The sequence below is a fragment of the Pteropus medius genome, unplaced genomic scaffold, assembly GCF_902729225.1.
Source record: "Pteropus medius unplaced genomic scaffold, Ma_sr-lr_union100, whole genome shotgun sequence".
NCBI classification, from domain to species: domain Eukaryota; kingdom Metazoa; phylum Chordata; class Mammalia; order Chiroptera; family Pteropodidae; genus Pteropus; species Pteropus medius.
This window is the reverse complement of record NW_024344240.1, coordinates 21,209,502-21,232,066: the sequence shown is the minus strand read 5'-3', so window position 1 is coordinate 21,232,066 and position 22,565 is coordinate 21,209,502. Positions and strand designations below refer to the sequence as shown.

The 22,565-nt window shown below is 42.4% G+C and overlaps 1 protein-coding gene across 1 annotated transcript; it reads right to left on the bottom strand.

The window, feature by feature from the left end:
* Positions 1-6,329: 6,329 nt before the first annotated feature.
* FGF23 (fibroblast growth factor 23) lies at positions 6,330-15,899 on the bottom strand. Its single transcript, XM_039869081.1, has 3 exons — positions 15,405-15,899; positions 9,711-9,814; positions 6,330-8,188 (listed from the first exon to the last, which is right to left on the bottom strand). Exons 1-3 carry the CDS (start codon positions 15,598-15,600, stop codon positions 7,700-7,702), a joined length of 789 nt encoding a protein of 262 aa, XP_039725015.1. The 5' UTR covers positions 15,601-15,899; the 3' UTR covers positions 6,330-7,699.
* Positions 15,900-22,565: the final 6,666 nt, after the last annotated feature.

The window sequence follows — 22,565 nt, the reverse complement described above, 5'->3', positions numbered from 1 at the left end:
TTATCTTGCTTTAGGTTTGCTGAGCTTCTTGAATCAGTACATTGGTTTTTACCAGTTTGAGGAAAATTTCAGCCATTATAACTTTAAATATTTTCTTATTCTTAAATCTCTTCTGCTCCTATCCTTCTGGGACTCCACTTGTATGTATTTTGGACAGTTTGATACTGTCCCACAGATTATTGACATTCTAGTCATTGTTTTCCTTTTATTTTAATTAATTTTTTTTCAATTATAGCTGATATTCAATATTACTTTGTATTAGTTTCAAGTGTACAGTAGAGTGGTTAAACATTTACATAATTTATGAAGCGATCCCCCCAATTGGTTTAGTACCCACCTGGTACCATACGTAGTTATTACAATGTTATTGACTATGTTCCCTAAGCTGTACTTTACATCCCTTGACTATTTTGTAACTACCAATTTGTACTTCTTAATCCCTTCATGGTTTCTACCCAGCCCTCCCAATTTTCCCCGCCAAGTGCAGCAACCATCTGTTTGCTCTCTGTATCTATGAGTCTGTTTCTTTTTTGTTTGTTCATTTATTTTGTTCTTTAGCTTCCACATAGAAGTGAGATCATATGGTATTTGTCTTTCTCTGATTGACTTATTTCACTTAGCATAATACCTTCCAGGTCTATGTTGTCATAAATGGTAAAATTTCATTCTTTCTTTTTTTATGACTGAGTGGTATTCCATTGTATATATGTACCACAACTTCTTTATCCGATCGTCTATTGATGAGTACTTAGGTTGTTTCCATACCTTGGCTATTGTAAATAATGCTGCAGTGAACATGGTGCATATATTTTTTTCAATTAGTCTTTTGGATTTCTTCAAATAAATACCCAGAAGTGGATTTGCTGGGTCATAAGGTAGTTCTATTTTCTTTTCTTTTCTTTTCTTTTTTTTTTTTTTTGAGGAAACACCGTGCTGTTTTTCATAGTGGCTGCACCAATTTGCAGTCTCACCAACAGTGCACAAGGATTCCCTTTCCTCCACATCCTCACCAACACTTGTCATTTTTTGAATTATCGATGATGGCCATTCTGACAGGTGTGAGGTGATTGTGGTTTTAATTTGCATTTCTCTGATGCTTAGTGACATTAAGCATCTTTTCATGTCTATTGGCCATCTGCATGTCCTATGTGGAGAAATGGTTCTTCAGATTTTCTGCCCATTTTTAAATTAAATTGTTTTTTTGGTGTCAAGTTGTATGAGGTTTATGTGTATGTGTGTGTACACAGACACACACATATATATTAACCCTTATCAGATCTATTGTTGATGAATATCTTCTCTCATTCAGTAGATTATCTTTTTGTTTTATTGATGGTTTCCTTTGCTGTCTAAAAACTTTTTAGTTTGATTTAATCCCATTTATTTATTTTTTTGTTTTCCTTGCCCGAGAAGATATATTGGAAAAAAATATTACTAGAAGCCTATAAATTTAATCCATTTACATTTAAAGCGATTATTGATAAGTATATGGTTGTTGTCATTTTATTTATAATTATGTTATCCTTCCCCCTCATCCTTTCTTCTTAAAGAAATCTCTCTAACATTTCTTGTAACACTAGTTTGGTTGTGATGAACTCTTTTAGCTTCCTCTTGTCTAGGAAGCTCTTTATTTCTCCTTTGACTCTAAATGATAGCCTTTCTGGGTAGAGTAGTTTTGGTTGTAGGTCCTTGCTTTTCATCACTTTGAATATTTCGGTTATTGTAGTCTTCATTTCTGACTGATAATTTTTTGTGGTTTCTGTGTCCTTTTTTGTGCTTACTATCTCTTTATTGAAGTTTTCACTAAATTCCTTATACATCCTTACCACCAGTGTTTTGACCTCTGTATCTGGTAGGTTGCTTGCCTCTATTTTGTTTGGTTCTTTTTCTCAAGTTTTCTCCTGTTCTTGCATATGGTACATGTTTCTTTGTCTTCTTATTTTGGCTGACTCTCTGTGTTTGTTTCTGTGTATTAAGTAGATCTGCTACATCTCCCAGTCTTGGTTGGGTGGCCTTACGTAGTAGGTGTCCTGTGAGGTCCAATGGTGCAGTCTCTCTGGTCTCCTGAGCCAGATGCTCCTAGAGTGTCCCTTGGGTGGGTTGTATGTGTTCTCCTGTTGTAGTTAGAGTTTTGGCTATTGGCACATCAGTGGGTGGGACTGACTCTCAGGGTGACTGACTGTGAGGATTGGCCATGACCACAGCATATGAGTTGTGCGGGGGCTTACCTCACAGAGTGAGATTTTCCCCAGTGGGCTTTGGTGCCTGCTGAGACCACCCTTCAAGTGTGCTGCTTGTGGGACTAATTGGGTGGTGCTCTACTGTGGACTGAAGCCAGCCTCTGGGTGTGTTGATTTGAGGGCCTCTTGGGAGGGGTTCCCATATAGGCCAAATTTCACTGCTACCTGTGACTGGCCTGGGGCTACCTGGTAGGAGCTCCAAAGCGATCTGCAGTTGGTTGCTGCCTGTGCTGGACCTGGAGTCATGTGGGAGAGGCCAACCACCACCAGGACAAGGCCTGGGGCAGCTCAGCAAAAGTCCTGGGGCACCCCAAGATCTACCGCTACCTGCCAGCTGAACTTATTACTCATCCGCTGAAAGAGCCTTGGGCTGTAAGCAACTTGGGTAGAGTGAGGTCTCAGGGGGTTACCAGGGTGGGTAAGTTGTGTTCACCAAGTTACTGTAGATTCAGATTTGGCCCCCAGTATTGAGCCTGGGGCCACTCAAAAGGCTCAGAGCACACTGAGGCCAGCCACTACCCTCCTGGTACCCACAGACCCCCAAGAGTTGTCTAGGAAATTCAGCAGTGAGCGCCAACACTGGCTGCCCACCAGCTACTAAAAAGGCCTCCAGTGGTGCATGACTTGGAAGGGGTGGGGTCTCAGGGAGTGAGAGACAAGGTGAGACAAGTCATGTTTACCAGGTTAGTGCTGATTCAGATTTGGTATCAGTTCTGATCCTGGAGCCACTCAAAAGGCTCAGAGCACACTGAAGCCATCTGCCTGCCTGGGGTCCATGGACCCCTGAGAGTTGTACAAGTAAGTCCACAGCACCAGCCAATCCCAGCTGCCTGCGGCCACTGACTGCCGAAAAAGCCTCTAGCGGTGCTTAAGTTGGGTAAGGTGGGGTCGCAAGGAGTCACCAGGGTGGAGCAAGTGGAGTTTACCAGGCCAATGCAGGTACAGATTTGGTCATGGTGGGGAGGGCTCAACACAGGGACACTGGAAGCTGTCCCTCCAGCTGTTGCTCTGGAGCCATTCAACTCAATCTCTCCCTGTATGTTTCTGACACCTCCCAAGCTGCTTGCTGTCCCTCCACCAGAGCCCAGGGTGAGTGCTCTGAGAGAATCTGTGCTTGGGCCCTTTAAGAGAAATGCCTGGGTCTCTAGCATCCCTCTGTCCCACCCAGAATCCCTGCTGATTTTCACAGCCAGGTGTTGTGGGGGCTCCTCTTCCAGGCCCTGATGCTCTGCCATGGGGAGCCTGGTGTGGGGCTGGGATCCCTTGCTGTTCAGCGGGGACCTCTGCAGCTGAGATATCCCTCTGGATTTTTGCATGGATGTGAAACCAGCCTGTTTCACATCTCCACCCTTTCTACCAGTCTCCATGTGGCTTCTTCTTTATATCTTTAGTTATAGGTTTTCTATTCAGCTAGTCTTCAGATAGTTCTTCAGGTTAATTGTTCTATAATTTAGTTGTAATCTCAATATGGTCGTGGGAGGAGGCAAGCACAGCATTTACTCACTCCACCGTCTTGACCGGAACTTGGTCATTGTTTTTCAAACTTGTTTTTTCTCTTCAGATTAGATATATTAACTTTCTTTATATTAAATGGCTACATTTCTTCTTTCATCTGCAACTGCAATAAAGTCTATTTAATAAATTTTTTATTTCAGATACTGTATTTTTCAATTCTAGATTTCTTTTTGGTTCTATCATTTGCTTTCTCTCTTGAGATTCCTAATCTGTTTGTTCATTATGATAAAACTTTCCATTAAGATCCCTAAATTTAGTTATAATAGCTGCTTTAAAGTTATTGTCTGCTAATTCCAGCATCTGATCTTCATAGTTGGTTTCTAGTGATTGCATTTTCTCTTGCTGTGGGCCATTTTCCTTATTTCTTCTCATAAAGTGTGGATGATACCATTTATTAAGTCTAGATTATGTCATCTTCCTTTAAAGGGTGTTGATTTTTGTCCTGGCAGACAGATAAACTATTGGCAGATTGGGGTGGTCTTGTCAGACTTCCTTATAATTCTCTGTTAGAGCAGGTTAGCTTCAGTTTTAAATTTGGTTTTACGATCTATTCCTTTCTATTTCCTTAGTCCTTCCACCTAAGATAGGGCCTTTCTGTGGTCCCAGTTAAAAGCTGATGCACTTAGTGAGTCTCTTTACCCTGGCTTAGTTGAATTTTTAATGTTTCTTAGCATTTTATGGACTCTGGTATCATTCACTCTTCACCTCCCTCAGTTCTGTAGCAGATGATCTTTGTTAGGTCTTGCTGAATCTTTCTCTATATACATGTGGTCCAGTTCTTGTCTAAAGGCCTACAGTGAATGCTCATGCAGACTTCTGAAATCTCCCCTTTGCATAGCTCCCCTTTCTCAGCTACCCTATCCCACAAAGTCCAGCTGCTTTCTCAGCTCAGTGAGGTTGCCACTCTGCCTGGGTTCCCTCTCCCTGGCAAGTGGTCCTAAGGCAGAAAAGTAGGATGGTCATGAGACATAACTTATAAGTTCCCCTTCTCCCAAGGTCATAGTCTTGCGCTACCCCGTGCCTGAAAACAAGTGCCTCATATGTTTTGTTTTATAATTGTTTTGGCAGGACAGCAAGTCTAGTACCAGTTCTTCTTTCACAGCTAGAAGTGGAAGCTATGTAGTTATAGTTAAGATGCATAAGAGTTCTATATAAACACTAAGTGTCTCTACAGACATGAGTGATGGCTGTGATGATATCTTTATTCAGCAAGGATCGATAATTCTATAGACAAGATAAAGATTGGGCTTTTACTACTATAAACCCTACCTGTGATTAGGTTTGTAAAGTTTCTACCAGTCAGATGTATATACTGTAATAAAACTTAAATATATATATATATATGTGTGTGTGTGTGTGTGTATATATATAGTATATGTACACACACACACATATACACACATTTTCCTTACTTTTTTCCATCCTCACCCCACTAACTGTGTTGTGTTAAAAGCTTTAAAATTTTCTTTCTTTAGAGAGAAATTTCATGGACAGAGAAACTTCTAAGTTTGTGAAAGAGACATATCTACAGGATATCTTTTTATCTCTACAATGTTTAATTATCCTTCTACAATGGAATGGAGGCCTGTGTTATTCTCAAATGATAATTTCGGTATTGCTCTATTCCATGGGTTGTCAAATTTTAAAGTCTTTGGGCCAGAAATAAAACTGAAATGATATGGAGGGATGAACCTCATACTCAGAGTCCAAGTTATCTGTTAAAACAAAAAAAGACTGGAGAGAACTCTTAAAACAATAATCTGCCTTTGATAAGTCTGTTTTATGTGATCAAAGATATATAGCATTTGATCTGTACTCTTATATCTATCCTGATGGCTATCCATTCCCCTTCTCTACAGTTTGAAAGACTTTGGTACTCAGATTCTTAAAGGGACATAATCAGAAGACAATCCCCTTAGTAGTCTTTGTCAGAAGGTCATTTGAATGCCAGTCAAAATAGTGAACCCTATACAAAGTTCTTTTATATTAATTGTTAAAAGAGAGACACTGATGGCTAAAGTCATAAAGAACTGTAAGCTCCAGCTAGTGTCAATTTGAATGCAGAGATGTAAATGTGTAATAGGCATCTTTACCTCCTGTGTTTTGGTTACTGGTCATAGAAATTAAAGAAGGGATGCTGAGGACACAAATTTCAGAAAGAGAAGACATGTATATTCATTATCTTGTCCTACTATCAAATTTCACAGCGCAGTATTACTGTGTATGTGTTAAGTACAGAGTATCTGGTTTACTGGGATTGTGTGGTTGTGTCTGTGGGTATTTTTCAAGTAAAAAAAAAATTCTTTCAAAGAAATACTTTAGAGGTAGAGTGATCAGAAATCCAATATTGATAAAAAAAATTTTTCTTCGTTTTCAATAATTCAGTCTGAATTAATCAAAATTGCTGGGTATTAAAGAATGGAAAAACTGAACGTTTTAAAATAGTAATATTCTTTTACAACTTCGCTTTCTTTATATTTTCCCAATGCTCCCTCCTATAATTCCTTTTATTCTCATATTCCGACCTGCTTTTATGTAGTAATACAGAGAGGAAAAGCTAACCGAAGCTGAAATGAATTTTATTTTTCTTTTAAACAGAAGAAAGGAAAAAGGTGGAGTTACATTTTTTAAATATATATAAATATAGAGCGATAGGTGAAATCTTCCAAATAAATAAATAAATATTGCCACATGGTAAGTAGGAGATTGTGGGGCTCTCTTGGCTCTGCCGAAGAGAAACCCCCTGATAAATGGTATTGAGCTTGTAAGATTACAATCAGTTTTCTACCCAAGTCCTTTGAGAATTTTGCATCTAGTTATCAGTAATGGGGAGCTTCCAATAGCTTTTATGCAGTATAATCTCCAATGAGAAATGAAAACTATATAAAGAAAATATTTGCCATGCACTGCTATATAGTATTATAGTTTTAGTGTTTCAAAATAGGAACTAGTCCTTCCAGTGCAGCTTAAAACCATCAGGTGAAAACAGTTGTTCAATGTTTCTCTCATAAGTCAAAAGTATGAGTCAGTTTCTAAGGTGTACATGATAGCGGTGGGGAACAAAGGTGACTGGGAAGCAGCTGTTTAAATACTTTGCTTGCTAATATTCTGCTCTTTGGGTAGCCATTTAAATAGAGGTAGGAAAATGGGCTCCCATTGTAGAAAGACCCTAAATCACAGAGTAAGGCTAGGGTGAGGACTGAGCAACAGTTCCATCTGTTTGGTGCTCCTCAGCTGTTTGGCAAGTGAGGTTTGGTTTCTTCAAGGTAAAGTTAGGGGTCCTGGGCCTGAAAGCTATGTTCATTTAATGCCTCCAGAATTTCCAAGTGGATTAAGACCCAGACCTGTCAGCCAAACAGCCTAAGCCCCTAGCCACTGCTGCAGGGCGATAAAGAGATCATGGTGAATAGCTGACAGTGTGGTCTTTTCCTCAGTCCCACACTCTAGTGCCCTGGTTATCCAGCTGTCACTGCCCTGGGTCAGTGTTGCACACTCAAATGCCAATAGGGCCAAGAGAGCATAAATGCAAGGAGCAGTGGAGAAGCTGCTGGCATTGGCTCTTCCCTTCACCCTCAAAGCAGTGAGCACACCAAGCCATTCCTTTGTTTTTAATGCTAAACTGATTAAGAAAAGAGGCATATAGAAAGAATGAGGGAAGGAGGAAAAGTTCCTTCTCTCCTTTTTAGTAAAGGCGGAAATCTCTTGTTTACCTATGGGGGCTTCTTAATGCAGAAAGGTGGTATAGGTGGGGTGAAGAAGGCAGTGAAACTCCCACTTCTCAGGCCTCAAAGTTAGATTCTCAAGGGCTTTCTCGGGAAAGGAAACGGAGAGAAGCAGCTAATTCCACCGGTCAAACCACCTTCCCTTCCTTGGCGGGCGCTGGTCCCTTTAAAGATAGTTTACTTTTCTGAAAGGTGGTTGAAAATGATTCCTTTCTGGGATCCCTAGACAAACTCAGGGTGGGGACGGCACCTCCCCTTGCCCATTCTCTCACGGTATATGTTTACCCTGCTGGGCCTGAGCACCCCTAACGGGTCGTTGGCTACCACGCTGTTGTCCTCGGCACTCGGGTCTTTCGCCACCACGCTATTGTCCTCGGCACTCGGGAGCTCCTGGGAGCAGGAGGGCAGGGCGGGGACCCACCGGGGACGGGGCCTCAGAACTTTCAGCGGGTCGGGGTCCAAATCGTAGTCTTTGTAGTCCTCCACGCTGCGCGTGTGCCGCCGCGGCCGCGGGGTGTTGAACTGGAACAGGGGGATCTCATTCCTTCGGGACAGGAACTGGGAGTAAGGTGGGGGGTTCGTGCCCGGCAGGAAGGCCCTCTTAGCTCGGCCCAGACTGACGAAGAAGTGATGCTGGGGCGAGTGATACACGTCGTAGCCATTCTCCAGCGTTCGCTGGCGGAACTTGCAGCTCTCGGGGCTGAAGTGATGCTGAAAGGGCAAAGCGATGCAGGTGAGGGCGGGAAGTGTGGACCGGAGCCCCCTGCCCTGGGCTCTGAGCTCAGTGCAGACCAGCCTGGACCCCTGGAGGGAAGTCGTTGATGGGAGGAGCTATTAGGTCGCTGTATTTAACCTCACGGTGCCCTGCTGGGGAGACGTGATTTTGACTAGTGCTTTCCAAATCGCCCAAGCACTGAATACTGCTTCCACTCCCAGGGAGTGGCAGCCACCGGGACTTCACAGCTCCCTACCTGGACGCCAGCTGGCTTGGCACAGGGCTTGCTTGGGCTAGACGTGTTCAGAGCCGGCAGCACTTCTTGTGTTTGGTTTCTGGAGAGAGGGCTCTCTTAAATGCAATCTTGTCCTTCCTACTCTCTACCATTTTGAACCCCCCTTTGGCTAAATGGTGGCTTGGGCCTGCCTCCTTACCTGGAGGAAAGGAGATGGGATGGAGTTTGCGGGGTCAAACATAAGTGAGAATATTCACATCGGAGAGATAATATAGTTTGGGAATTAGGGACATGAACTTTGCCAGTAGAAGACCTAGGTTTGAGCCCTTTCTCTGCCACCAACTAGTATGGGGTTTTATTGAGTGCCTGCCAGGACCTTTACATATTATTTAACTTAATCTTCAAATTCCACAAAGTAATATTTTACAGATGAGAACTATCTACATGCCTATATAAGGTCAACAGATTTGTTTGTTTATTGTCTCTATTTCTTCAACAGATATTTGTCTGCTCTGGGCCAGATACCATTATAGATGCTGAGACACCGCAGTAAGCAAAACAGAAAGTTATTGCTCTAATGAAATTTCTAAGGTCTCTCCCATGGTAAGAGGCTCTTGAGATAGGCAGCCCTATTATTGTACTATCTCAAAATCCTTTGGCATGTGCCTGCAACCTGTAGTTTTGAAAATCCGTTGCTTGCAATCTGAAGGACCAGCCATCACAATTGGGGCAGAGAGATAATTAATTTGAGATCTGTAACATGTGTGTGTGTGTGTGTGTGTGTGTGTGTGCGTGTGTGTCTTGGCGTGCGTGCGCTGTGAGGGGGGGAGAGGCACCCAGAGGGCACACAGTCCATCTCACTGCACTTTTTCCAGGTGAGGAAACTGAACGTTAGAGAAGTGAGGGGACTCGCCCAAAGTCAAAAAGACAACAGAATCAAGAAGATGCCGATGGTTTCTAATCCTTTCTAATGCACTTTGCAACATGTATTTACATGATTAAAGGACATACCGGCTACATACAAGCTGCTGTGCTAGACACAAAAATGAGTACTAACAGGCAGTTCAGACTAGAGGCTAAGAGTCTGTGCTCTAAAACCAGACTGCCTAGGTTCAAACCAAGATGTATAAACCTGAGCACTTTAGTACTTAGACTAAAAAAGTACTCAGTGAAAACAAATCAAGGTATACTGCAAATGGAATCTTCAGGCTATAACTATGTATGTTCTGTCAAAGAAATTAGATAATTATTTGCAAATAGTGACCAGCACAAAAGAAACTCACTGATCCAAAAATGTTGCCTTTGAAGTCCATGCAGAGGTATCTTCTACTCATCACACCTATTATGACCACAAAGCCACTGTCCTCTGATCTTATCATCAGGGCACCTGAGGAGAAAATTATTCATGTCAAATTCTTGCTGCACACTCAATTCTCACCTTCGAGCATGTCCTGAAAACCCACCTTCGTGAATACTCCCTTGATTGATTTTAATGGCGGTGATGATTTTATATAATTCTTCCCTTGTACTTACTTGTTCAGCCTCATTTCTTCTGATTTTCTCTCTCGGGAACCCCCATTCTTCTACTCCACAATTTCTTCCTCCCTCATCTTCTTGCTACATGGAGCAGTCTGAGCTCTCAGTTTTCTTTCACTGGTGCCATACACATATTCCTCTGTCTGCCGGGGTTGTCTTTATTTTCCCCTTGCCTGGCTAATACCTCTTCATATTTGTGGTGGTAGTCATGTTCTCCCAAGTCTTCTGCCTTTGCGATTTTAAAATCTGTACTGAGATGTCTTTCAAGGATCCAGTTTGCATATAGAGCCTGAATCTCCACCCAGGTAGCCGTGTAATAGCCACTGACTCATCAGTCAACACCTATCATGTATTAGAATTGATCATCCCCTCCCTTCTCTGATTATTGAAATCACTCATCCTTTAAGGCAAGGTTCAGATGTCACTATTTCTATAAAAACTTTCTGAATCTCCCTAATTATTAATTGTTCTTTCTTCTCAGCTCCCCCAGAACAATGCCTACACCTCTATTATAACACGTGTTTCATTCACCTTGCTTTAACTAAGTTTACGTATCTAGTGCCTCTCTTAGAAGGAGCTACTTAGAAGCAGAGGGTTTATCTTTCCATTAATAGATACTGGGGATGGATGGAATTTCTTCTTGGGTCCTTATTGCTATTTTTTGTCTTTTTTTTCACTAGGCGGTGTCCCCTCTAGGTACAGTCCCTCATGGTCTTTCAATGTCCCTCTCAAAAACTAGTTTACAACAAAGGCCTAAAACCCATTCATACTACCTACACCTTAAATAATTGATAACAGCTTTAAGTGTGACCCCCCCCCCATATACTCCAGTGTAAACTTGCAATTTTAACAAGTACTAATGACTAGTTAAATAAAGCCTAAAGTTTTCTGTTTTATGACAAGGCTGCAATTCAGCAAGACTTCTGCCCCAAATGCTGTTTAATTACCTGAAACTTTCTGTTGAAAATCATTTCCTTAAGTCTTTGGAGCCACTTCCATTTGCTTACCGTAGAGTTTCCCTCTGCATCTCATTTGTCCTCATGGCCGCAAGGAAGGACCCCAGGTAGGGGTTCGAATCCCTCTTCTAGAAATGTCATGAGCTCAGTAAATGGTGGAACCTTGTGGGGTGACTTACAGCCAGTCGCCCTCCCTACTCCATGTAAGCTCAATATAAGACCTCTGAGAAGTGCTGCAGACAATACTTAGATATGAGCTGAGTATAAATCCTGATATGGACTGAAATTGGAATGGTGTGGGACAGAAGGAACGAGGGTGGGAGCAAGAAGAGAAAGGAAGAGAAAAGAAGAGGCCAAAGAGAGACGTTAATTTGTTTCCAAGTTTGGCTGAGGGTTAGTCTAAGGGAAGCTTCTGGAAGTACGGTGGGGTATGAGAGGTGTAGAGGATATTTAAATTACCTCATAATGGGGTCCGCCTATGTGTCTTAAATATATGGCTAATTTTGTGGTAATCCTTGAGAGAAACATAAGAAACTTATAAGAAATAGTTTCTGTCCTAATGAATTTTCAGTTTAATTAGGGAAAAATTACATTGAGTAACTGCTTTTGAGTGATTGTGCTCTAAGTACTTTACATATTTTAAATTCTCAAGACAACTGCTGTGTTGTTAATATTATTAATATTGGTAGTTGCAGTATCCCAATTTAAGTGATACAGAAACCAAGGCAGGATTCAAACTCAGGTCAGTGACTTTAACATTCACTTCCTATGACCCTATAGCTTCCCTCCAACAGAAATCATTATAGGCACTAGAAGACAAAATTAAGTGCCAAAATACATGCTGCAGGCCATGAGAACCCTAAGCCACCATGCCCCTGAGTGGGTCAGGGAAAGGTCACTGAGCCAGGAATTGAGAACTGGAGTACTTGAGTTCTGGTCCCAATTATGCCACTTACTTGCTTTATAGCCTTGGACAAGTCATTGCTCTAGCCTCAGTTTCCTCAGCTGTGAAAAGAGAATAACAATAGCTGTCCTGCTAAGTTTATAGGGTCATGATTAGAATCAAATGGGATGATGGTTGTAAAAATGACTTGAAAGGATTGAGCAAATGAAAGGCATTATATAGTATGTGCTGACCTGACACTATGACAACCCCATATTTTGGCAATCATGTTGGCCTGATGCTTGGGGTCACTGTGGGCAGTGTGTTTGGTATACTTGCTCCTGATCCCTGGGGCCAGTTCCAATAGAACATAGCTTTTGGAACAGTGAGCAAGTGCTATGGAGGATGCCTAGACTTGAATCAAACCAACATGAGCTAATATGAAAGTTTAGAGAATGTGAGAGACAGATTTCCTTCAGAAGGCATATTTTCACCATCCGCACAGATTCAAGAGCAGAATTCAGTAGAAGGAAGGAACAAAAATCATGGGCTGCTTGAGCTATAACCTGTTGGAACCAGGAGACTTAATGGTCATTTCTTTCAGTGGCTGTGGGTGATGCATGTGTCCCTAGAAGAAGCATAAGTTTGATGTGAAGGTGTCTTTTAGGTCATTTACTACCTATGTGACCTTGAGCCAGTTATTTAAGTTCCTTAACCTTTGTTTTCTCATATGTAGTAGAGTCATTTACCTCATTTGGTTGTCTTCAGGATGTAATGAGATGATATTTTTATCTAACATAAGAGCACTTTCTGAATGCTGGTAATTGTTATATTACCACTTAATTTCACCTCTGCTATCAAAGTAGAAAATTATCTGCTCATTCTGGTCTCACAGCCAGTAAATGACGAATGAGATAATAGATGTAAAGTGCTTTGAGCTCTCCAAAACAAAGATGCGATTTTGAAGGATTGAGGGGTCTGAGGATAATTCAGCTTCAAGTAAAGAAAATGCCAGTGGGGAAGATGAAAGAAATAAAAATACCAGAATCTAGGAAGTGACATTAACCAAGGGTAAAAAGCATCTCTTTTCTGCTATTTCTACAAAGAGGGGATAGTGGGAGATGGGAGGGTGATCTTTTTCAAGTAGGATAGAACACACAGACATTGGAGAGGTTCCCCGACATGAGCACTGTGAGTCTGTAAGGAGGTTATAGAATCTTGTAGGGAGATAATTTCACACTGACCAACAACCCAAAGATGGGTTGGGCACTCAACTATTAATCAAGAATTTACTGAAGCTCAACAATTAAATGAAACAGATTTCACTGGAAAATTCATAATTAATTAGGAGGGGAAAAACCCACCTCACCTTCCCGTCATTGTAAAAGTATTGCTTTACACTCATGGAGGAGGTAATTATAAATCCTCTGTTAATTAGTTGTGCTATCTATCTACATGCACCAATGTTTCTTCTTTCTTTTTCGGTAATTTTTTATTTTAGTATATATTTTTTTTGGCAATGCACCTGATAACTGATTTGAATAGCACAAAGGTTATATAAACTAGGAAAGGTGTCTCCTTCCCATCACCCTGACCTGAGTTCCCTTCCCCAGGTTTGTGTTAATTCCCAGACAAAATGCTTATTTAGTGTCTATATCTGACAAACAAAATCACTTTTCTTTAAACAAAAAATATCTGAAATCAGTTCAATTCATTTTTCTTCTTCTCAGTCATTTTATTCATTCCCACCAGTACTTGGTGCCTCTTCTGGGCCTGATGCCAGTGGATATTTGTGGGAAAGTTCTAGAATCCAGCTTGCCTGTTCAGCAGCCTGAGCCCCCCACATTGGAGTGTTCAGCCCACCATAGCTTGCTCACACTGTTCTACTCTATGTTGTGTTTAGGAGGACATGTCTTTGGTGGGTGTGGGGTGTCCTTTCAGTGAAGGGATTCCATGATTCTGGGAGAGTTTTATAAGCATTCTCCAGTTATATGAAGCCCTTTCCATCTATGGAGATCAAAATAATTTACCATAATCCTCTGTTGTGCATTTTAAATCACCTATCTTGCAGTAGAGGTAAGGGTGACCCTCCATGAGAAGTGCAAAATTGTACTTTCTAAAAGTCTGGTAATGAGCTGGGAGATAGGACGAGGTGCCTGAAGGGCTATGTCTTCCTTTGCAGTCAGAGTTTTGCATGGTATCAAACACATTGTACGTTCCATTAACTATCCATTGGAGCAGCATTTTGGATACATCGAGTGTATCCAGATTTATTTCAGATTTTTTCCTTTAGACTCAAACATGGCTTCCACGATGTTGGCTCCTGAATCCTACTATATCCTTTTGAGTTCCGGAATCTTTGATATTTGAAGAGACCTTTTCTCCTTCCTCATATCCTATCACCATCCACTGAACACCTGAAGAGGTTTGATCTGTTGGGTTTGCATGTGCAGGTATCTTGCTACCAGGTTTGAGGACCTTTGATTCTTAGCAGAATTAATGTCTTGCACACAGCAAGGCCACAGCAACATTACTGAATAATTTACTACAACAATAAAGGGCAAATCGTTATTCCTATAAGGAGTTTTCTTTAGTTAAATAGAGACTGTGATTACTCTTTTATTTCTTTAATTTGATCTGTGTTGAATCAATTTGCATTTTTATGTATCCTTAGAGTAATTTTTACATATTCTCATAAAATAGAAGACCTTTTCTACTTCGGTATTCATCCCCCCTGCTACCACATTATCTCTTATACAGGTGCACACCAAGGATCCCTCACTTGAATCATTAGGATAATCAATTGACTGTTGTAGACTGGTGAGCTAACTTTCCACAAACCTAATCTTTAAAAACATTTCAGTTGTCTCATGTTGCAAAAGAGTTTCCCAGCTAGCTCAGTTTTCTACTGAGTGGGACTTTCAGCTCCATAGAGAAGAATCGACAATTCATATCAAACTGGGTACCTCTGAATACCCCGGTAAACCTTTGGATGGATGAATGGTTAGATGCATGCATGCATGGATAGATGAGTGCATGAATGGTTTGTGTACTTGGTCAGACTCATCAAGATGACATACTTGGATAGTCTGTCTTTAATACATTTTTATGAAGCCAGAATACAAGAAGCTCAGAGTTGAAAAGAGCCCCTGAGTTTATCTGTTCCAAACCTTGGTCTGATACAGTAATCTTCTTCACAACCATTAAGCCAATCCAAGGTTCATGAGCTAAAACTCAGTGTCTATTGACCTACCTGGCTTTTTCCTCTCAGCCTCCTTGCCTTTCTTTCTGTGCATTTTTTGATTCTTTGGACAGGACAAAGAGAAAGTGGCTGCTATTGTGGGAAGAGGGATTTTCGTTAAGGCAGAAATTATTCATTTTGGGAGAAACAAGTAAACGCCAATTAGAGAGGTGATAGAATCTTCTCTCAAGGTTTAAACACACACACACACACACACAGGTACACACAATAAGTGGATTCTGGGGCAAGAAGCTATGAGGCTGGATTAGCTCTCCTATCTCAGGTTCTCCCCAAGTTCTTTGTAGGTATCATGGACAGAAGAGCCCTGCTTCTTCCCAGCCAGAATAAAGCCCCTACTCACTGTAGATGGTCTGATGGGGTGTGCCATCCACATGGCCATCCTTGTGGATCTGCAGGTGGTAGCCGTTCCTGGCTGTGGCTGTGTAGAGGTGGATCAGGCCCCCCAAGCTGGAGCTAAGCAGCGGAGAGGCATCGGGATAGGCTCTGACTGCACCGCACAGGATGCAGACCAGGAGCCCTAGGCTGCCCCTCGGCATCACTGCTCTCTGAGTGGCTGGCACAGAATTTGAAATCTGACACTGCCTCCCTTACTCGGGTGGCCTCTCTGGCCTTTTTCTCCTCTTCTTCCTTGTGGGTATCTGGCATGAGGATCCCAGGCTGGATTCCCTCCTTTTTTTCCCTCGGCCTTTTAAAGGGTAGCAGTGTGACATCAAACAGGAAAACCTCCACTGTCCACATCCTCTGTGTTGTAATCAGCCCATCTGAAGAGAATGCAGAGACCTCTGAGGCTCACGGAAGGCACGTCGATTCCAGACACACACACGCACATGCACATACACACACACAAACCCCTCAATTTCAAGCCAATGCTTCAAAAAGTGAATGATGTGTGGGCAAAAGTTATCTACAACTCTGGGTTCTCTGTTGACCTGTCCCACTTCCAGCAGGAAATGTGAAGGCAGTCAGTGGTTCCGAAAAAAATCCAGCTTCAGCCATGCGGTCAACAGACTTCTGTGCAATTCATCTCCCATCGAGTTTATTCATTTTGGTTTTCTCAGTCCTTTTAATTTCAATCAACAACTATGTGTCCAGTGCTTTCTCTGAGCACAGCACTAGGAGGGTGTTGTGAAGAATACAGAAATAATACAGGGCACCATCAGGTAAATGGCATCCTCTGAAACCCACTTTCTTCTGAAGATATGGGAGCTAGGAGCAGAGGTGCAAAAACCAACGTTGCCATTTTGGGAAGAGTTCAAAATGGGAAGAAAGAAACAAAGCCTTGAGATCACTGATACTCTACAAAATGCTGAAGTTTGATTTCTCAGTTTCCCTGGTTTAGACTGTCCAGGGCAATTAAACTGGTATTATGGTCTCTCCAATAGTATGGAGACTAATTCAGAGACCTCCTGAAGATTGGAAGACTGCTGGCTGAGCACGGGGGGCAGAGCCCAGGAAGGTCCCGAGAGCGCAGAGGCAGGCCAGGGGTCCCCACAGTTAGTGTCTACTAGGTGTCTGGCTCCTGGGACTGGACTCTTTCTCACAGATACTACTCAGAGGTGTGTCTTTTAGGAAGCTACTCCTGATGTGGAGAGAGAGTCCTGGCACAGGCAGTCCAACAGGGAGAAAGCTACTGGAATGCATATTGTTAAAACAAACACATAAGCAGGCTGCTACTCTTCCAATTTCTCATTTGCCAAGTATATACGATGTGTAGAATCAGGCTAGACATCATGATTAATAGAAGGGAGAGCAAGATGAGATCACTGCTTCAAGGACCCCACAGGCTAATGGAAAGGGCAAATAAAAATAAGTAACCATCATACAAAACAACATGGGATGTGCAATCATATAGACACAGGCAAAAAGAGGTGCCATGTGTTATTCTACAACTGTGCAAGTTTTTATAATTTATAAAGCATTTTCACATGTGTTAGTTCATTCGAACCTCACTGCAACTTTGTGAGCTAGGCACACCAGGCATTATCAGTATTTTAAATTCATATATGAAGAGAAGGAGATCTTGGGGTTCATATGTCCAAAGTTGTCAATCGAATAAATGGAAGAGCTAGGATAAGGTCTTCTGATTCCCAAGGCTGCTTCTCCAATAATAACATGTTGGCAGCTAATGCTTATCGAGCGCTTAGCAAGCGCTTTACTTGTAGTAAGTCTTCATAACAACCCTTTGAAGATACGCTATTATCTCCTTTGTAGAGATGAGGAAACTGATGCACATAGTTTAAGCAACATGCCCCAAAATGTACAGCTAGTATGTGGAAGAGGTTAGATTGGAATCTGGGCAGTTTGACTCCAGGCCTGCTAAGTACTTTGCTAGATGCACAAACCCCACACCACATTAGGACAAAAGCTAAAGAGCTAGGGACTTGATAAGAAAATGCAAGTAGCAATAAGGATTAATACTCTTTAGTTTTTCTCTAGGAAAGCCAGGCCTTTACCCAGGATGTGTCCCTAAGAGACTGGGTGCTGTCTTCCCAGGTTAAATAGAAGATTTAGGACATTTAAATGCTTATATATAAGTCAGTCTTCTTTAACGATGTTCATAGAGTGGTTCTGAGGGCAGAACACTGTCTTTTCTTCCAATCTCTCCCCCAGATTTTTTGTTTTGTCACCTGCTACGCTTGATCATCTACCTGGGAGTTACCCACCTGTGGATGGTGACTGGAAGTGTTTAAATTCTCTTCTGATTGGTTTGTTTCTCTCTCCCTGACTTGCTCATAATGTCCACAATGGATTAGAGATAAACTCAAGTAAGGACAATGTCTTTAATCTGATATTTAATATCATATATAGGATTTTATATATTTTATAATTTAATATTAAAGGTCACTATAATATCAGTCTCAGTCCAACATATATGATCAAAAGTGAATCTAAATACATAAATAGAACCCTCATTATACATTCCAAAATGAAATACAAATGACTTCTGTAATATTACAGGATCCATGCCATGCCTATCTTGCCTTTGGTGCCATAACCAGAAGCTAATTTTGCAGGACAAAGGAGTTAGAGCACTGCAGGTGCCTTCGCTGGGGAACCCTAGTAAGCTGAAGGTCTTAGAGGAGCTGGAGGGCAGAGGACATAGGAGAGGTCCAAGTGATTGATTGTAGCTGCAGCCTCAGTCCTTTTTCCTTCCCTCTTTACTCTGCACCCCTCCTCTTCTCCGCTAACATCCTTCTTACTGGAAACCCTCTCTTGGCCTCCACCTCTGTGGCTTGTGGGAGATAAGGCAAAATGTGTCCCAGGCTGGGGGAGGCCAGGCCCATGTGAATGATTTCACAAAAGGTCACGTTGGGTGATAAAACAGGGTTATGCTTGTTTCACTCAGAACAAAGCCAGAGTTAGGCCACACTTGAGCTGGAGGCAGCGTGGGGGACACAGCTTTTGAATTAAGGATTTTCAGTGTTAAGTTTATCAATCTGTAGCCCCTTCTCCAAACCCTACACACAGTCACACTTCCAGAGGGCTCCTCAACTCTCCTTTGTTTCTTTTTAATACTCTCGACCCACCAAGGAATTTTTTTTTTTAACTTTATAGAGATAGGGCTTTTTAACTTGTTCAAAACACTTTCATAATGATTATCTCACTTGTTCCTCACAGAAATGGTCTACTTTTTGAGAGACTTCCCTCAAACTGTTATTCCTATAAGTATCCCTTTGGCTGGCCAGACCTCATGGCCCTTGCTGGGGTGACTGAGTTCCCCAGCTTTCTCCACCCAGCACCCCCTCACCCTGTCTCCTATTCGTGCGTTTCTGAATTGGAACCCCACTTGGAGTTTCTGAGCTTGGAAGACTTGTGAATTCTGAACCCCTTCCCTTTCCCCTTCGTTTTCTTCCCCTTCCTCCCCACTGACTCTTCTAACCAGGGCATTCAAGGGGTCTCTTCATCCCTTTCTTTCCTCTCTGTGTGGGTCATAGAAACATAGATTCTCATAGTTGAATGTTAGGAATCTTGGACATCTTCATTATTGCCTGTTTTTACCGCGAGGAAAACTGAGGCCCAGAGGTGACTTACCCAAGGTCACACAGCCATGTTAGTGGCAGAACTTAATATTAGAATCAGGCTTCTGACCATTAGCAAGAGTTCTTTCTACCACAGAATAATTACATCTATTCCTGGAATAAATTCATTGAAAGGGAATCAGGCCACCTAGATTCTGAGCCTGTCTTGTGACTAGCTGCTGGGTGATTCTTTTCATCTGCTTCTCAGAGTTAGCTCATGCCTCATCTGTGCCACTTTGAACGCGGGGAGATAAAGGAAATGACATTTGGGTGTTGGGTGAGTTCTTTGCAAATAGATCCTTCCTTGCCCACCTTGTCCTAGCACCAGCCCAAGGGTAGGAAGGTTTGGCTTCCCATAGTTTCATTTTCCCCTACCTCAGGGATGTTAACTGCTCTTAGTACCTACAGTGAAGGTGCTGGAATCATTCCTTGCACAATTATTTTGTCTTCCTCCTGGACTTTACCCTTACCAACTCATACTGTGTAGTGGAAGAGCAAATCCTTGAGGCAGGAGTCCTGGAAGCCACCTCCACCAATCTTATCCTCACTTGTATGGATCTCATTTCTGTTCTGTGTTAAAGAAAGGGATTCAGCTAGAAGGTGTTTGCTCTTCTCCAGGTGATGGGAAGAAGAAGCAATTTCTAGAGCCCTTAGTTACTCTGCCTGCAGGGCTTTGCTATGCTGCTTCCCCTATCCCACCCTACGCCTTTGACCAAAGCCAGAGGGAAGGCAGTGATGCTTCCAAAGTTGGATTCTGCCCAGAGAAGGAACAATAGACACTTTGGACACACATAATTTGCGTGATCTGATTGGTGCTCCAAGGCTGCCCATAGGAACCCAGCCCACCCTCTCAGGATGCCTGGGGCTTGTCACGCAGCCCACGTCGGGGAGCAGACATCCTGGTTCCCACTCACCTCCTTAGAGCCTGTGACCCAAGCCAGCCCACCATGTTTGGGGCTCTGTACATCCGGACCATGTTATCTCAGGATCCTGGGACTCCTTGGCTCCCTGGCCTCCTCTCCTCCCTGTGGACACGTAGCCACCACATACTTCTCGGAGGGCTATTTCTAGCTGAGGGGCCAGTAATTCAGCCAGCTTGTCAGGTCAGGCGGGCTGAGTGCTGCAGCTGGAATGGGCGGCCTGACACGTTGTGGGTTCAGCAGAGTGCAGGATGTTGGGGCTTCCGGAGGCAGGCATCCCCCCAGCCTGCTGGAGGTCATGGTTGCTGAGATGTGGGGGTGGGGGGCAGACAGGATGCTCCTGCCGCATGATTGGGAGGAGCTGGGTTCTCTAAGGGGAGAGGCGAGAACTCAGCCTCTCCATATCTCCAGCAGTTCCTTGTACTCTAAACCAGTATAGCCCTTTCCCAAATTATTTTTCTTTAGCATAGCTCAGAGTTAACATGGTTCAGTAGTTAAATTCAGGCCCTGGTGTAGGCAGACTGGTTCAGAAACTAAGTTATGATCCATACCAGCTATGCCATCTTTGTCAAATTACCTCACCTCTTTGAGCCTTAGTTTCCTCATCTGTAAAAAAGAAGAATATAATTGTGCCTATGTTGATGTAAGACATGTCCAAATCTGTAGAGAATTTCTATGAGTTTATTTGAGCCAAACTGATAACAGTTGCTGGGAAGCAAAATGCCAATGGATTGAGAAAATACTTCAGAGAATGACAGTTTCACAGCTTATTTTATACATTTGAATCAAAAGGAGGAGAAGTAAAGAGGGTTGTATGAAATTCACTGGTGGCAGATTAAGGGAGTGGGAGAAAGTAAAGCAGGAAAATCTCTGGGTAAAAAGTAAAACAGAGAGACACATATTTCTTTTACATTGGTGGATACGAGATAGTTAATTAACATTTACAATACACAGTGATGGTATTTGGGGAAAAGATAAAAATGAGGGCTCCTGTGATCTCTTACTCTGGTGCAAGTGGTTGTGCCATGAGGGGTCTGAAAAGAAGATAACGCTGACATTTCAAAGGTATGTTATCTTAGATACAGAAAGACAATAGATGGGCTTACCTAAGGTAAAGATTGACCTTTGTCAAGGTAGCTACAGGCCTAAGACGTGACTATCGCTATGACCTACTCTTAGTTAGGAATTTTTCTGTCCAGACCATCCTATGTGGTTACATTCAGACTCTGAGTTTGTAGTGCCTGCCATGCTGGCCTCTCCTGAGCTTGTCAGGTTTGGCGTGTGGCCTCTTTGTCGTCCACACCTGCCTCCTCAGACTGACAGGATCTAACAATATGACACATATAATACTCCATCTCATGTAAAGTGGTCATGTTTATTGTTTTGTTATTGCCTCTTTTTCAAACTCCAACCTCCTACCACAGCTTCAGGTAGTTTCAACAAGACTCTCACCTATCAGAACCCCTTACAAGTGACTTTCAGAGTTATTGTTATTTCTGATGCCTGACACATTTTAGGTGCTTAATAAGTTTTTATGGAATGAAGAAATGAATTTTTCCCTTAGCTCGATATGATGATAAAACACTGGACTTGGAATGAAAGCAAAAACAAAACAAAAAACCTGGGTTCAAATCCCAGTTGCTCCCCATGGCTAGTGTTGTGACCTGACCAAGTGAACTTGGACATTCATTCACCGCGTCCTCCAGTCTCCTAACTGTCTAGTAGAGATAATGGCTTCTGCTCAATCTTCTTTCTAAGATTGCAGGAACAAATAGGCAATGGGTCTGACATTGCTTTGGAAACTGTGATGGTACAGTTCTAGGCAGATTATTCTTTACTTCCAATTATTTCAGATTTCTTACTCCAGGAAGATAGATCTGTTCTATTTATTTCCCTTTCCATGTTCTCAGCGCTAAGGTTAGCTTTAGCTATGCCACAGTCTCTTCCTTCCTTTTCTCTTCTCTCTCTCAAAGCATGGGACTCGCTTCCTTCAGAACTGAGCCAACCTCACTTCATAAAGGAAACCATCCCCATCAGCCTCACCTGAACCCAAGGTCTCCATTCAACTCACTCCTCCAATATCCCCTGCAATAGTCTTTTCCTTTGGGAGCGTTCTCATATTTTTGAGGAATTCATCCATCCGCCATGATTTTATGGCAAGGCATCTTTCAAAGCAAGGCCACATTATCTCACTTGAATTTCACCTCAGGTCTCAGCTCTGTGGGGGAGGTGAGTCAGGTTATTACCCTTATTTTATAAATGAGAAAATTGAAAGCTAAAAAAGTTATTCACTGACTCAAGGTCTCACAGCCAATAAGTTTTATATCCAGTTCTTCATTCTTCTTTGTGTCGTAGCTGGAGAATCCTGAAGGTGAGGTGGTATAACTAAGGTTCTCCAGATGGACCCCATGGCATGGGAGCTCTGACTTCCTGTCTAATAGACTTGGAGTTTCTAATCTTTGCTTGCCCTCTACTGGCTGTCATTTTGAACAAGTTACTTGGAATCCCTGAGCATGTATGTAAAATGGGGATATACTATCTTCCTCATATACAAATACTTGA